The following is a 16,207-nucleotide window of genomic DNA, read 5'->3' as shown; positions in this document are numbered from 1 at the left end:
AAGTTTTTATGGGACATCAGTCCTGTTGTATAAATTCAGAATCTGAGCAGTGATCATTTTATGAATCAGTAAATTACTGCCTTACCCATAACAACTTTGACTGTTAAATGTTTTGTTTTCTCTTAAAGCCCATTGCTGAAGCACCATTCAAGTTCGACATGGAATTGGATGACTTGCCTAAGGAAAAGCTCAAAGAACTAATTTTTGAAGAGACTGCTAGATTCCAGCCAGGATACAGATCTTAAATTTGTCAGGTACCTGGAGCTTTAATACAGTGAACTCCAGCAAAGGAGACACTGCCTTTTGTTTCTGGAATGTTGTGTTCCTCGAGGTCTGTTATTTTGTATTCTTTTCCAAGCTCCTTATTGAAAGGTTTTTTTTTAAATTTAGAATTAAAAATGATTTAGAAAGTTACATATATTCTTTCAGGAATCTCTTTCTTGTTTATTAGAAACTCCAGGTACCTCATTTACTCTCAAGGGTAGTGTATGTGATTATTTGGAAACAACTTTTTCATATTGTAGATTGTTCATCTTTGGGTTCTCATCCGTTCCTTGCTGCCTGTCCAGAGCATTTCACAGTTACATGAGCATCTCTCTGGAAAGGTTTCGCCTCAGGACTCCCTTCCTCCCAGGGAATGCAGAGCCACCAGTTAAATAAATCTAGTGTTAGGGTCCTCTGTGCCTGCCCCTTCAGAAACTCCTAGCTGGGACCTGGTTCTGCAGTTGATGTCACATGCAAGGGGCCCAGACCCTGTTACCAGTTCAGACTAGCAGTGTAGGCTGGAGAGCTGGGGAAACTTCATCCAAGAGATGAAGGCTGGGCTGGCCAGTCAGGGGGATTTACATGGGTCTGCACAGAAGCTACATGTGCTTAGGTCATAAGGGGAGGTGAACAATGTGACAATATTGGTAGATTTTAAAAATTGAGTAGGCCCAACACAATGGCTCATGCCGATAATCCCAGCACTTTGAGAGGCTGAGGGGAGAGGATCTCTTGAATCTCAAGAGTCCAAGGCTGCAGTGAGCTATGACTGTATCACTGCACTCCATCCTGGGTGAACCCTGTCTCAAAAAAAAAAAAAAAAAGTATACAGGAAAAGAAGGCAAATCTTGATTTTAAAGAGTATATGACAAGAGGAAAGAGAGAACTGGACTTGTGTTTAGAACTCTGTAGAAAAGAGCAGTGAATAAAGAATTGCGAGCCAAGGTAGAAGCAGTTGCTGGGGAGATGCTTTGGACAGAACCGTGTTGCAGTTACAGGCATCCATTCCCTGTCATTGAGGACAAAGAATCAAGCAGACATGAGCTGGGGACTGACATGACCTGCACAGCCTCCAAGCAGATAGCGCTGAAAGCCAGGCAGGGCAACAGAGCAGGGAATTGGTAGGGAATAGACAACAGAACGGGGAATTGGTAGTTTGAGGGATGGAAAATGGTGTTTTCAAAAGTCTGACATCAAAGCAGGAGGGGTTGAAATGAGGGAAGACTGGGTAGGACATCAGCTAAGAATAAATGCCTGGTCTTCCATACCAAAGGGACTGTAGCGTTGGACTAGAAATGAAGTGGGGAGAAGTGGCAAATTCAAGAGAAGGAGGAAAGGCAAAGTCTGAAAGACTGCGAATTTTCTAAACCTACCAACCTGGGGGAGGCAGGGCTGCTGGCACTGTTAAGCCCTCGCTTAGCCTGCTGTTGACACCAGACACACCCCAAAAGACGATCTCTCAAACCCAAGGGAAGTGTTGTGGAGTCACACAAACAGGATGTGCAATGGACTGCTAGCCATAAGCCCTGCGTAGTGACTGAGAAAGAAGCCTGTTATCAGCAGGGGACTGAGCTGGTTCCTGTCTTCTGTTGCCCCATACTTATGTGGCTGTCTAGTGGAAGAGGTGTTAGCCACAGTGATTTGCACACTCACTCACTGACAGAAAGCTGGGCCCCAGGATCCAACCATTTTCACACCTGCAGTCCCCACAGAACTAACTTCCTGGCTCCTCTGTGAGGCGCTCACAGTGGAGCAATTGTCTCTGTTTCTCAAGAGTCCCTGCCCCACCGTGAGGCTCCAGGACACACTCCCAGTGTCTGTACAAGATCAGGTTAACTAGACCCTGGTACGCCGCTGCCTGTTTTTGTAAGTGGAGCCGCACAGGGCCTTGGATTTGCTCACAGGTTACCTTTGCTGCCTTTCCTCTACAGCAGTGGAGTGGGGTGGTCACAACAGACCTGGATGGCCTGTGAGGCCTGAGAGATTTACTCCTTTGCCCTTTACAGAACCTAGAAGATGGAATGGAGCAACCTCTGTTGCTTTTCTTCCTTCACAATTCCTTTCACAGTCATTTTCCCTCAGCCAGGTGGTGGTCTGTGATCATCTCATCTTCTCTGTTGCTTGAGGTCAGGCGTGCTGCCTGCTTAGTCTGCCTTATACACCAAGAGCAAGCGGAGCAAGCAGGATCTAAATGCGGCCTCAAAGGGGCCCATAGTAGGGGAGAAAGGCACGCAGACACAACTGTGCACATTTTTAGTATAAAAGAGCTTCTGGGGTCGACGTGGTAATCACTTAATCAGCATTGAGCACTTTTGCCAGTTAGGAAGGGAACAAAGATGAATAAGACCGAGGCTTTGCTTTCCAGCAGCCTCATAGCAGGAAATGTAAACAAGGAGTGTACAGAGTCCCAGAGGTGGGCACGGGCATGGTGGGCCCCAGAGGGTAAGGCAGACATTAAAGCCTCTCAGAGTGTGGCCGACTCGCAGTTGGGCTGCAGCTGAAACCTGACAGTTGGGTTCTTTGTTGGTTAGGGAGGGGCACGGCTGTGCGGAACCTGGAAGGTGGTCATGCCAGACAGCTGAGCAAGAGGGGACTGCAGAGAAAGAGGCCGGCCCAGGCTGTGGCCTTTGCCTCCCCAGGAGCCCAGCTCTCCCTCACAGGTAGCTGCCTGACCTGAAGCAGTGACTCAGGTGACTCTGGCGGCAGTAAAGATGCAGGAGGTCCTCGGAGAGCAAGGACTTGGGGGACAGCTGGCCAGGCCACTGGAGACAGGCAGCACCGCAGGCACAAGGATGACAAGACAGCAGCAGGGTTGCTCCTGGGGCCACAGGACACAGTTGCTGACAGAAAGCCTCCTAAAGCCAGCCTTGCAAGGCAGGGGACCAGTGTCCGTCGGGTCCACCACCACTCTGAGAGTCCCGGCGTGGCAAGGACAGTCACCTCTGTGTGTTGTTCATTTGCTCCAGACACAAAAGACACACGGATGCTCCCTATGTGCTTACAGCATGATTTTTTCCCCCCAACATTCTTTTAATGACAGTTTTCAACTATTCTGAAAAGTTGAAGGAATTTAAAGTAGACACCCATATTCCCACCACCTAGATTATACAGTTAACATTAACATCTTACTAGTTTTCTCATAGATCTGTCCATCTGTTCCTCTATCTACCCATCAACTCATCTCATTTTATCCATTCATTGCAAAGGAAGTTGCCAACATCTAGACTGACTTATAATTTAATCATCTAGAATATCACATGAATCCAGGGGAAGCTGGGGCTGGGTTGGCTGATTAAACTATGGGATAGGTTCTTTCATAAACATTTCATTTTGGTGATCACAACAGAATGTTGGGAAGTCAGCATGCATCCCATGTTTATGATTGAGGAAACTGAAGACATGAGCCTTTGAGCACTTTGCTCAAGATTGTACATCAAGTAGCAAAACTAAGCAGAGAATCCAGGTATTTTGGACCCAGAATGCCATTTTCTTGAAATGTTTGCCAGCATGAAACAGTGGCAGGCTGCACACTGCCTGTGACTAGCCTTGCTCCCTGGGAAAGGTCTCGGGATTCATTCACAATACTAAGGAGCATTGTCTCTGAGTTTTCAGCCCACACACCGGAGATCAAGAGCTCTAAATTGGAGAACTCAGGAGATAAACGTGTAATAAAACAAGGGAACACTGGGAGGGCACTGTTGACCGTTTGGCTGCAGCAGGAAGGGCCTAGAAACATACACCCCAGGACCACAGAGCACAGCTGTGGGGCCCATTTGGTAGAGGAAGCAATCAAGTGATATTTGTAGTGTTGGCCGAAAGATCTTAAAGGGTCAAAGTATATTCATTGTGTTTTGCTCAAGGGGGTCAGTTTCCATGGGCAAGTTTAAAAGCTGAACATGCCGGCCGGGCACGGTGGCTCACGCCTGTAATCTCAGCAGTTTGGGAGGCAAAGGCAGGTGGATCACGAGGTCAGGAGATCGAGACCATCCTGGCTAACATGGTGAAACCCTGTCTCTACTAAAAATACAAAAAATTAGCCGGGGCCGGGCGCGGTGGCTCAAGCCTGTAATCCCAGCATTTTGGGAGGCCGAGACGGGCGGATCACGAGGTCAGGAGATCGAGACCATCCTGGCTAACACGGTGAAACCCTGTCTCTACTAAAAATACAAAAAATTAGCCGGGGCCGGGCGCGGTGGCTCAAGCCTGTAATCCCAGCATTTTGGGAGGCCGAGACGGGCGGATCACGAGGTCAGGAGATCGAGACCATCCTGGTCTACATGGTGAAACCCCGTCTCTACTAAAAATACAAAAAAAAAACTATCCGGGCGAGATGGCGGGCGCCTGTAGTCCCAGCTACTCGGGAGGCTGAGGCAGGAGAATGGCGTGAATCTGGTAGGCGGAGCTTGCAGTGAGCCGAGATAGTGCCACTGCACTCCAGTGTGGGAGACACAGCGAGACTCCGTCTCAAAAAAAAAAGCTGAACATGCCTACTACCTGTGACAAGCCTCATTCCTACCCAGCCCGTGTCCTCAGTCTCCTACCCTGTGAGGCGGGTGAAGGTAGAGGTCAGTGCTCAGTTTCCTTCTTCATCGCCTGATTGTGAATTTTCTCAGGTGGATTGATCACTAGGGGCATGAACCGCATTTCCCTTTGGTTTATTGAAGATGAAAGCATTTTAGGGCAGCTTAACGTCCTGCCAGCCCATAGGTTTGGCTGCAGTTCACCTCTACATGAAAGAGACCACTTCTCCCTCTCAGCCCATCTTCAAGTCCACAGTTCGGCTGTAACACCCATTCTTCTTGCCCCAGCTCCTGAGTGGCAGATGAAAACCACAGCTCTGAAAGTGCTCTGTGAAATAATAAGTGATACTCTGCTAGATTTTCATGCTGGAAAACATTTCACACCAATGAGAATCTCCAAAGGGAAGAGTCTGTATTGTTTGCATTTTGAGACACTTGGTTGCTCCGGTGCCCTTCTCCACCAGGCTTCTTCATCCGAACCACAGAATGCAGAACATGATTTGAGTGGCAGTTTTCACTTTTAATGATGGTACAGGCTGGGTGCAGTGGCTCATGCCTGTAATCCCAGCACTTTGGGAGGCCTAGGTAAGTGGATCATTTGAGGTCAGGGAAACCAGTCTGGCCAACATAATGAAACCCTGCCTCTACTAAAAATATAAAAATTACCTGGGTGTGATAGGAGGTGCCTGTAGTCCAAGCTACTTGGGAGGCTGCAGCAGGAGAATTGCTTGAACCTGGGAGGCAGAGGTTGCAGGGAGCCGAGAGTGCACCACTGCACTCCAGCCTGGGCAACAGAATGAAACTGTCTCAAAAAAAAAAACAGATGGGACAGAGTGATCGATAGCTGGGAGTGAAGTTCACTCATTATGTACAGTGGAAGCCATGAGGCAGTGGCTTTGCAGGTGTGGCTGCTCTGTGCCCACCTCTAGCAATCTGTTCTAGCAAGCCCTCCAGGCACTTTCCAGGCTAGCATCTGAGAACCACTAGCCTGTAAACAGTTGGAGTAGATTTGGTTTGGAATAGAATTTCTCCAAGTAAAAGTAGAGACATTGGAAAAACAGGGAAAGCGCGCTGCTTGTGCTTGCCTGGTGTGATACTCCAGGTGGGCCCTGGCCGGGCATAGAGAGTGAGGGAAATGCTTCCTTTCAGGGCGCTGGTTCAGAGGCCTTATGGGAACATAGCTGTCAGGTCACCTCTGACCTGCGTGATCAGCACCTCTCCTGCCTGTGGGAACCAGTCACAGCTCCTTGCTAAAACCCCAGCCCATTACCCCCACTCTCACTTCCCACCAGGACTGTTTTGCCCTCAGTCAGAGAAAATGGGAGCATTATTAACAGGGCACTGTCCCCTGACTGTGCAGTTAACTCTGTCGTAGCTGGTCATTTAGAGAGAGAGACTTGCTAAGAATAGGAGGCGGCAGAAGACCCTTTTGCATAAAGATGTATTATTTTTCAAAGGCCCTTAAACTCTAATTTTGACCATGGAGTAGTGTTGGATATCTTAGTATATGTGCTGCCGAAGCGAGCACTAGTGTTGGATATCTTATGATAAATAAAGGGCATCTTGGGAACACTGCAGTCAGTGTAGGCTGGGGGAGTGGTGTCTTTCCTATGAGTGTTGTGGAAACTACCTCAGAACTGTCTGAGAGAAGGTGCCTGTGGAGTGAGGGCTGACCCTGGCCCCTTCAGAACTACCGTGTGTTACTCTTGCCCAAGTGTGTCCAATGAGATGACCATTTTGCAGGAGTTTTTTTTCCCCTTTTTTTTTTTTTTTTTTTTTTTTTTTTTTTTGAGACAGAGTCTCGCTCTGTTGCCCAGGCTGTAGTGCAGTGGCCGGATCTCGGCTCACTGCAAGCTCCGCCTCCCGGGTTTACGCCATTCTCCTGCCTCAGCCTCCCCAGTAGCTGGGATTACAGGCGCCTGCCACCTCGCCTGGCTAGTTTTTTGTATTTTTTAGTAGAGACGGGGTTTCACCGTGTTAGCCAGGATGGTCTCGATCTCCTGACCTCGTGATCCGCCTGTGTCGGCCTCCCAGAGTGCTGGGATTACAGGCTTGAGTCACCGCGCCCGGCCTCCCTTTTCTATTTTCATAATGTTATTGCTGCTGCTGTTTTAATGTGGTTCACTCTTGTCACTTTTGTGTTTTGTGATGCTGATGACAATGTTGTTTTCACGACTCACTCTTAACTCAGTGATCTGTTTGTGTTTCTGTAGGACAAGGGCTCAGAGGACTGGACATGCTCAGACATCGGTGTTCTTCTTCCCAGTTCTTGACCCCTGGTCCTGTCTCCAGCCCGTCTTGGCTTATCCACTTTGACTCCTTTGAGCCGTTTGGAGGGGCGGTTTCTGGTAGTTGTGGCTTTTATGCTTTCAAAGAATTTCTTCAGTCCAGAGAATTCCTCCTGGCAGCCCTGTGTGTGTCACCCATTGGTGACCTGCGGCAGTATGTACTTCAGTGCACCTACTGCTTACTGTTGCTTTAGTCACTAATCGCTTTCTGGTTTGAAAGATGCAGTGGTTCCTCCCTCTCCTGAATCCTTTTCTACATGATGCCCTGCTGACCATGCAGCCGCACCAGAGAGAGATTCTTCCCCAGTTGGCTCTAGTCACTGGCATCTCACTTTATGATAGGGAAGGCTACTGCCTAGGGCACTTTAAGTCAGTGACAGCCCCTTATTTGCACTTCACCCTTTGACCATAACTGTTGCCCCAGAGCAGGAGCTTGTGAAAATACCTTGGCTGATGTTGCAGCCTGCAGCAAGTGCTTCCGTCTCGGGAATCCTTGGGGAGCACTTGTCCACGTCTTTTCTCATATCATGGTAGTCACTAACATATGTAAGGTATGTGCTATTGACCCAGCTTTTAGAAATACAGTCATTTTTCTAAATAAAAAGGAAGTACTACACCCAGCAATGTCACTCTGTAGACTTACTGTGGTCACTTGTACCATATAGAGGTGTTACACTTGCCAAGAAGCGTTATGTGCAGTACTTAATGTTTGTAAGACTTATAAAAAAAAAAGATTTAAAGTGGCAGCTTCACTTGGCATTTGGTGAGAGAAGTACAAAGGTTGCAGTGCTGAGCTGTGGGTGGTTTCTGGGGATGTCCCAGGGTGGAACTCCACACGCTGGTGCACATACGCCCTTGAGCTACTTCAAATGTGTGTGTTTCAGTAACCATGTTCCATGCCTGAGGATTTAGCAGAGAGGAACACTGCGTCTTTAAATAAGAAAGTATACAATTCTTTTTCCTTCTACAGCATGTCAGCATCTCAAGTTCGTTTTTCAACCTACAATATAACAATTTGTAATAAAGCCTCCACGAGCTCATGACATAAAGCACTGTTTGTTGTCAAGTACTCAAATATTTCTGATACTGCTGAGTCAGACTGTCAGAAAAAGCTAGCACTAACTCGTGTTTGGAGCTCTATCCATATTTTACTGATCTCTTTAAGTATTTGTTCCTGCCACTGTGTACTGTGGAGTTGACTCGGTGTTCTGTCCCAGTGCGGTGCCTCCTCTTGACTTCCCCACTGCTCTCTGTGGTGAGAAATTTGCCTTGTTCAATAATTACTGTACCCTCGCATGACTGTTACAGCTTTCTGTGCAGAGATGACTGTCCAAGTGCCACATGCCTACAATTGAAATGAAAACTCTATTGTTACCTCGATTGAATTGTGTTCCACAGAAAATGCTATCCAGCAGATCATTTAGGAAAAATAATTCTATTTTTAGCTTTTCATTTCTCAGCTGTCCTTTTTTCTTGTTTGATTTTTGACAGCAATGGAGAATGGGTTATATAAAGGCTGCCTGCTAATACGAACAGAAATGCATTTGTAATTCATGAAAATAAATGTACATCTTCTATCTTCACATTCATGTTAAGATTCAGTGTTGCTTTCCTCTGGATCAGCGTGTCTGAATGGACAGTCAGGTTCAGGTTGTGCTGAACACAGAAATGCTCACAGGCCTCACTTTGCTGCCCAGGCACTGGCCCAGCACTTACTTGGGTTTACATAAGATGAGTTAGAAAGGTGTTTCTGTAGGGTCCTTTTTACCTCTGCTCAGCAGAGAATCGATTCTGTCAGGTTCCTTTATTCACAATCTTAGGTCTCAGATATTCTGTCAAACCCTAACGAAAAAGCCCCATCTCAGGTTGGATTCCCTGGTTCTCTCTAAAGAGGGCCTGCCCGTGTGCCCCAGAGCTGCTGCTGGGCACAGCCGAGTGTTGGGAAGGGCCACCCCGCAGTGCGCAGTCCAGGGTGCTCATGCTCACCACTCCTGTGGCCAAGGAAGGATAGCCGGCTCATCCTCGGAAAACAGACCCACATCTCTATTCTTGCCCTGAAATATGCCCTTTTCACTTGCGTGCTCAGAGCTGCCATCTGAAGGGCCACACAGCATTGACAAGACACAGAAATTTGACTGTTAACTGATAACACTGATAAGTCAGTTTTCATTTTTAAAACATTGACAGTTTTATTACTCTTGTTTCTTTATACTTTTTAAATAGAAAGTTAGTATTATGAGGTTAATTTGCAATCCTCTTCTAAATAGAAAACCACAGCCTTGGCTACTAACATCTGGAGATTATGAGCTCCTTCCCATTCCCCTTCCTGGTACTGTGGAGTCAGATTGGCATGAAACCACTAACTTCATTCTAGAATCATTGTAGCCATAAGTTGTGTGCTTTTTATTAATCATGCCAAACATAATGTAACAGGGCAGAGAATGGTCCTAACCAAGGTACCTATGAAAAGCACTAGCTATCATGTGTAGTAGATGCATCATTTTGGCTCTTCTTACATTTGTAAAAATGTACAGATTAGGTCATCTTAGTTCATATTAGTGACACTGAACAGCACCTCCACTATTAGTATGTTCAAATAAGCTTTCAGACTAATAGCTTTTTTGGTGTCTAAAATGTAAGCAAAAAATTCCTGTTGAAACATTCCAGTCCTTTCATTTAGTATAAAAGAAATACCGAACAAGCCAGTGGGATGGATTTGAAAGAACTCATCGTGAGGACTCTGTCCTGACACAGGTTCTCAAAGCTAGCAGAGATATGCAGACATTGTGGCATCTGGGTAGAAGAATAGTGTATTCAGTGTGCAGAGCACAATGTGTGGTCTGTGCACACTCATTCCTTATGCTCTTGGGCACAGGCAGTGAGTGTAGATGTAACCGGTAGCTTTGACAAGCTACGTGTGGCTCACCAATGGTTGTCTCTAAGGGATCGCAAAGGTAAACTACCCACACCGCATGCCACATAATACTTCAACCATTCAGAGGAGACTGTTTTCTCTTTATTTGCTTATATGTTAATATGGTTTTTAAATTGGTAACTTTTATATAGTATGGTAACAGTATGTTAATACACACATACATATGCACACATGCTTTGAGTCCTTCCATAATACTTTTATATTTGTAAATCAATGTTTTGGAGCAATCCCAAGTTTAAGGGAAATATTTTTGTAAATGTAATGGTTTTGAAAATCTGAGCAATCCTTTCGCTTACACATTTTTAAAGCATTTGTGCTTTAAAATTGTTATGCTGGTGTTTGAAACATGATACTCTTGTAGTGCAGATGAGAAGCTATAACAGTGAATATGTGGTTTCTCTTACGTCATCCACCTTGACAGGATGGGTTAGAAACAAATGGAAATCCAGACCAAGTCCTCTAGGGTTGCACCAGGTTTACCTAAAGCTTGTTGCCTTTTTTTGTGCTGTTTATCCGTGTAGAGCACTCAAAGTTCTGAAACTGCTTTGTATCTGCTTTGTACTGTTGGTGCCTTCTTGGTATTGCACCCCAAAATTCTGCATAGACTATTTAGCATAATGGTAAGTTAAAAAATGTTAAAGGAAGATTTTATTAAGAATCTGAATGTTTATTCATTATATTGTTACAATTTAACATTAACATTTATTTGTGGTATTTGTGATTTGGTTAATCTGTATAAAAATTGTAAGTAGAAAGGTTTATATTTCATCTTAATTCTTTTGATGTTGTAAACGTACTTTTTAAAAGATGGATTATTTGAATGTTTATGGCACCTGACTTGTAAAAAAAAAAAACTACAAAAAAATCCTTAGAATCATTAAATTGTGTCCCTGTATTACCAAAATAACACAGCACCGTGCATGTATAGTTTAATTGCAGTTTCATCCGTGAAAGCGTGAAATTGTCTACTCCTTCATTACGTTCCCCAGATGTCTTCCAGATTTGCTCTGCGTGTGGTAACTTGTGTTAGGGCTGTGAGCTGCTCCTCGAGTTGAATGGGGATGTCAGTGCTCCCTAGGGTTCTCCAGGTGGTTCTGAAGACCTTCGCCTATGGGGGGGAGGTAGGCGGAGCCCACACCCATCTCCTCATTCTCCTGAACTTCAACAGCCCCACTGCTGGGCAGATGTCCTGGGCAACCCCTTATTTCAGAGCAAGAAGTCATAAAGATAGGGGTTCTTGGACATTTGGTTCTTACCAATATTGGGCATTATGCAATGACTTATTTACAAAACAAAGATACTGGAAAATGTTTTGGATGTGGTGTTGTGGAAAGACCACAGGCCTGGGACTCATGTAGCTGAGTTCAGAACTACCCCCTGCTTAGAACTGCAGCTGGCTGTGGGCCAGTCATTCTGCGTCTCTGCTTTCTTTCTCTGCTTCAGACTGTCAGCTGTAAAGTGGAAGCAATATTACTTGCCTTGTATATGGTAAAGATTATAAAAATACATTTCAACTGTTTAGCATAGTACTTCAAAGCAAGTACTCGGCCGGGCACGGTGGCTCAAGCCTGTAATCCCAGCACTTTGGGAGGCCGAGACGGGCGGATCACGAGGTCAGGAGATCGAGACCATCCTGGCTAACACGGTGAAACCCCGTCTCTACTAAAAAAATACAAAAAAAAACTAGCTGGGCGAGGTGGTGGGCGCCTGTAGTCCCAGCTACTCCGGAGGCTGAGGCAGGAGAATGGCGTAAACCCGGGAGGCGGAGCTTGCAGTGAGCTGAGATCCGGCCACTGCACTCCAGCCCAGGCGACAGAGCGAGACTCCGTCTCAAAAAAAAAAAGCAAGTACTCAGTAAATAGCAAGTCTTTTTAAATGCTGCTTTATTTCATTAAGTTTTGTTGTAAGGTCTCACTAAAATGCCTGCAAACAGACGTATCTGCTAATCTGAGAGGAAACCCTCCTGTCAGAAACCTTCAGGGAAGTGAGCTGATCGCACATAAACTGGGAGTTTGCAATGGGGTATTTGAAGCACCGTGGGAGTATTCCACTGGCCCTCTCCCTGAGAGATTTAACACTCTTCCCTGTTGTCCAGATTCTGTAGAAAGCAATCAGAATAATCATCTTCCTTGTTCAGCAGAGAAGCCTGGTCCCATTTTCCCCGCTTTGTGATGGGCTCCTCCTCTCAGCAGTAACTCAGCAGTTCCAGATGGCAGTTCGGACCAGCATCTAGGCTGGCTAGTTCACTGTATTTACTCAGAACCAACACGTTCAGAGCTCGCCTGGACCATCTGAGGGGAACAGGAAACACCCCTAGGCTGTGGAGGCAAGTGTAGACCCCCACCCGCAGCCCTGAAGCCAAGGGGGACATAGTTTGGGAGTGGCCAAAGAGGAGCAGTGCAGGGATGGGTTTTCCTAGGGACAGGCTTAGCATCCCTGACTCTAGGAAGTAGGAGAGTGAGGCGGAGAAACAGTGGAGGGGATGATGGCACTGGGCCCCATGGGGCCGAGATGGACACAGGGCTCGTTCTCTTGAGTCTGGCGCCAAGGACAGCTGAAGACAGTATCATTTTCAGGTGGAGAGGAGAGAATGGAGGGAGGTCATCCCCTATGACATTGTCTTTTACAGGTGAAGGTGGGAGACAAGGTCTCTGTTGACGATGAGGCAGAGCCACCGTGAAAATTATAATAGGAGGACTGCCCACCACTGGAAGGGCCTGCAATGACGCTAGGACACCCTCTGCCTGCATGTCATGTTAGCTGGGCTGGGCTAAGTAGAAGACCAAGGGGAAGAGGTGCAGTGGGGAGACCATGTGGGATGCAACCATAGGGCTGGTGGAGGGGCTGTGGCATGTGGGTGGAGACTGCATGACTGGGCATCTGCTGTGGCTGAGCATGTGTGGGCAGTGGTCCTAGACCCGCCATATCCGGACAATGATGTAGAGCGCCTCAGCATCGCCAGTCTAGACTGTGTCTATGGAGAGCAGAAAGTTGTCTAGGGCTGCCCGGGGAACTGTGAAGCCAGGTATACACCCTCACCGCAGATGGTGACATTATGTACAGTGGTGGCAGGAGCAAGGAGGGAGGGAAGAAAGAACTTGTCCAGCTTTAGTCACAAAATACCCAATGGAAGACACCAGTGCCAATCCTGTGGGTTTCCTTGGGACTTCACACTGGCTTTCTTATCTGCTCCAGATCCATTCAGCAGTCACTGAGTTCCTGCCAAATATGTCATAGCGCCCGAGGCCAGGAGCAGGGTCTACAGCAGGACAATTCCCATTTTCAGGAAATGCGTGGAGCTGCCAGTCCCTGGGGAAAGGGAAAACATCTTTCAGCCATATGCAGGCCAAGAAGACCGATGTCCAGTAGCTTTGTGATATTTATTTTTTTAATTTTTTTTTTGAGACAGTCTTGCTCTGTCACTCAGGCTGGAATGCAGTGGCGTGATCTCTGCTCACTGCAGCCTCTGCCTCCTGGGGTCAAGCAATTGTCCTGCCTCAGCCTCCCAACTAGCTGGGATTACAGGCACGCGCCACCACACCTGGCAAATTTTTGTTTTGTTTTTTTTTTTTTTGAGACGGAGTCTTGCTCTGTCGCCCAGGCTGGAGTGCAGTGGCACGATCTCGGCTCACTGCAAGCTCCGCCTCCCGGGTTCACGCCATTCTGGCTCAGCCTCCTGAGTAGCTGTGACTACAGGCGCCCGGCCTAATTTTTGTATTTTTAGTAGAGACGGGGTTTCACCATGTTGGCCAGGCTGGTCTCAAACTCCTGACCTCAGACGATTCGGCCTCCCACAGTGCTGGGATTACAGGTGTGAGCCACCGCACGGGGCCTGTTGTGTTTCTGTGGGGATCCACAAATGTGTGTGTGTAAAAGCTGATGATTACAGCAAGAATGTGAACAGTAGCAGTTCTCCATTTGAAAGCAAAGTTTTGTCTTTATCTGGGTATCAGAAGGACCCTCTGGGCCATTGTCACTCCCTGTACTCTGAGAGTCACCCTAGTACTATGGGGCACACACAGAAAATACCAGCCTGCTTGCCTTGAAAGGAAAGGCATCCTTAATCACCAAGGCCTGGAGAAATTATTTTGTTTCCTTCTTCCTTTCATCTTGTTTGCTAACTTCTTACCAAAATTTAGAGTCTAAGGGAGTTTTTCATATAATAATGTCCCACATGCACACATCAGGCCTACAGATGCTCTCCCTTGAGTCGACTGGAAATGTGACACCGGGTCCATGCTCTGGAACTGCCCCCTGTGATGTGCTGGGATGTGTCCCAAGCACAGGAATCCCAGCAGTTTCAGCTCGGCATACAACCACCATGCTCCGGACACAGTCTTGGGAAAGACATGTCAAAATTAAAATACTAGGTAAGAGAAGTACCTGATTAGGTAGAAGTTGGGGAGGAATCCTTGAATTTTGTGGCCAGAAGGAGCACTGCCCCTTTTGTTTAGTAAGACCAGACAGTAACAGAAGCCAGTTGTGAGCTGTGAAAGTGGTGGGTGAAGCAGGGGAGCCTCCTCTATGGTGGGACCCTGGACAAGGGAAGCCGAATGTGTGAAGAAGGGGTGTGGGGGTGTGCAGTGCCCTGGGACACGAGGGCAAAGCTTTCAAGCCTGGAACAAGGCACTGGAGGAAGATGTGCTGCCATTCAGCAGTGCGGGTCTTCGAGCTAGCAGTCCATGTGCAGAGGGGCCAGTTCTGAGACCAGTTTGGAGAGTCAGGCAGTGACCCAGTGGCCATGTCATCATTCCTTCAGCCTGCCCCCTCTTTAATCCCAGATAGTGCTCTTTCTTAATACTTCCTTTAAACTACTAAATTGTTCCCATTCCATGGGGAATGGGCTAAGCTTTACAGGCTAGGAAATGTAGGTTTTCTGAGATGGAACCAACTACACAAGGAGGAGGAAAGCACTAAGGCCACAGTATGAGACCCATGATAGGGCTGAGCATTTGGAAGCCAACCCTGGTTGCTTTTCAAGAATTGCTTTGTGGCTGGCTGCAGTGGTTCACACCTGTAATTGCAGAACTTTGGGAGGCTGAGGCAGGTGGATTTCTTGAACCCAGGAGGTCGAGACCAGCCTAGGCAACATATGGGACCCGCCCCCCCACCCCACCGGCTCTGCAAAAAAATTAAAAATTAGTCAGGCGTGGTGTCTTGAGCCTACTACTGAGGAGACTGAGGCTGGAGGATCGCTTGAACCTGGGAGGTCAAGGCTCCAGTGAACCATGATTGTGCCACTGCACTCCAGCCTGGACCACAATTTGTTTTCTAAATTGCTTTTGAAAGTCTGCTGCATTACACATTCCACAAAGCAGTGGTTTTCAAGTACTTTTATCACTGGTATCCTTTTATGAAATGAAATCAGTAGAACTTTCCCTGCTCTGAATAAGCAAGGGTGGGAACCTGTCTACCTCCCACAGATAGCATAATGTGCCTGGCACAGAGGAGCGAAAAAAAGGTGATGGGAACTGAGAGAGGACAGCAAATTTTACAAAAGACTGAGCAATTGAGAAAACAGAACAAGACCACAGGTGACTGTTAACGCCTCCACAGTGGACCAAGGTAGGACAGAGAGCTGGCAGCACGGGCATCACCGTCAGGTTGGCAGCAGGAAGGCCTCGCTAGGGAATTGAGTACAGTCATCTAACTAGTTTAAAAGTATAGAAAGGATGACTAAGGCTACTGGAGAAGTCATACAAATGGGGGAGGGGCAGGCAATGGCTGATAATACATGCATTTGTAAGGCAATGAGTATTACAGTCAACAAAACAAACGGGACTGCCCTCCCAACACTGATAACTGACCCGGGAGGCCAGGCATTAGTTAGTTTAACCATTTAATATAAAGAAGTTAAAATTGGCCAGGCACGGTGGCTCACGCCTGTAATCCCAGCACTTTGGGAGGCCAAGGTGGGCGGATCACGAGGTCAGGAGAGCATGAGGCTGCAGTGAGCTATGATCACACTTCTGCACTCCAGCCTGGGCAACAGGGCAACACCCTGTGTATATGAAAAAGGAGACTCTTCTATACCTGTTTACCCAGGGCTCCCAGAAGCTCATTCCTGTGACAGGAGCCCAAAGTGTATGTGCTGGGGAGGTAGGTGGCTCTGCAGATGGGAACCTGTGGGGTGGTTATCTCAGGACCTCCTTCCTTCCTGATCTACACGTGTATCCACTTAAGAAAGCTGCAATGCTCCC

The 16,207-nt window shown here is 47.1% G+C and overlaps 1 protein-coding gene across 2 annotated transcripts in view; it reads left to right on the top strand.

Moving 5' to 3' along the window:
• The window catches only part of MAPK1 (mitogen-activated protein kinase 1), a 58,115-nt gene extending 47,201 nt beyond the window's left edge, over window positions 1–10,914 (top strand). Inside the window, exons 7-9 of one of the 2 annotated variants that reach the window (XM_011947322.1) lie at window positions 129–249; window positions 4,835–4,840; window positions 6,998–7,035. In XM_011947322.1, the coding sequence (XP_011802712.1) occupies window positions 129–245 (117 nt within the window). In that variant the 3' untranslated portion in view covers window positions 246–249; window positions 4,835–4,840; window positions 6,998–7,035. Of the gene's footprint in view, window positions 1–128; window positions 255–4,834; window positions 4,841–6,997 lie in introns of both variants that reach the window. The other variant, XM_011947324.1, reaches the window with a different exon arrangement.
• The last annotated feature ends 5,293 nt before the right edge of the window (window positions 10,915–16,207 follow it).

The sequence above is a fragment of the Colobus angolensis genome, unplaced genomic scaffold (assembly GCF_000951035.1).
Source record: "Colobus angolensis palliatus isolate OR3802 unplaced genomic scaffold, Cang.pa_1.0 Scaffold260, whole genome shotgun sequence".
In the NCBI taxonomy this organism is placed as follows: Eukaryota; Metazoa; Chordata; class Mammalia; order Primates; family Cercopithecidae; genus Colobus; species Colobus angolensis.
The sequence above is the reverse complement of the archived record's forward strand: the minus strand, read 5'-3'. Positions and strand labels throughout refer to the sequence as shown.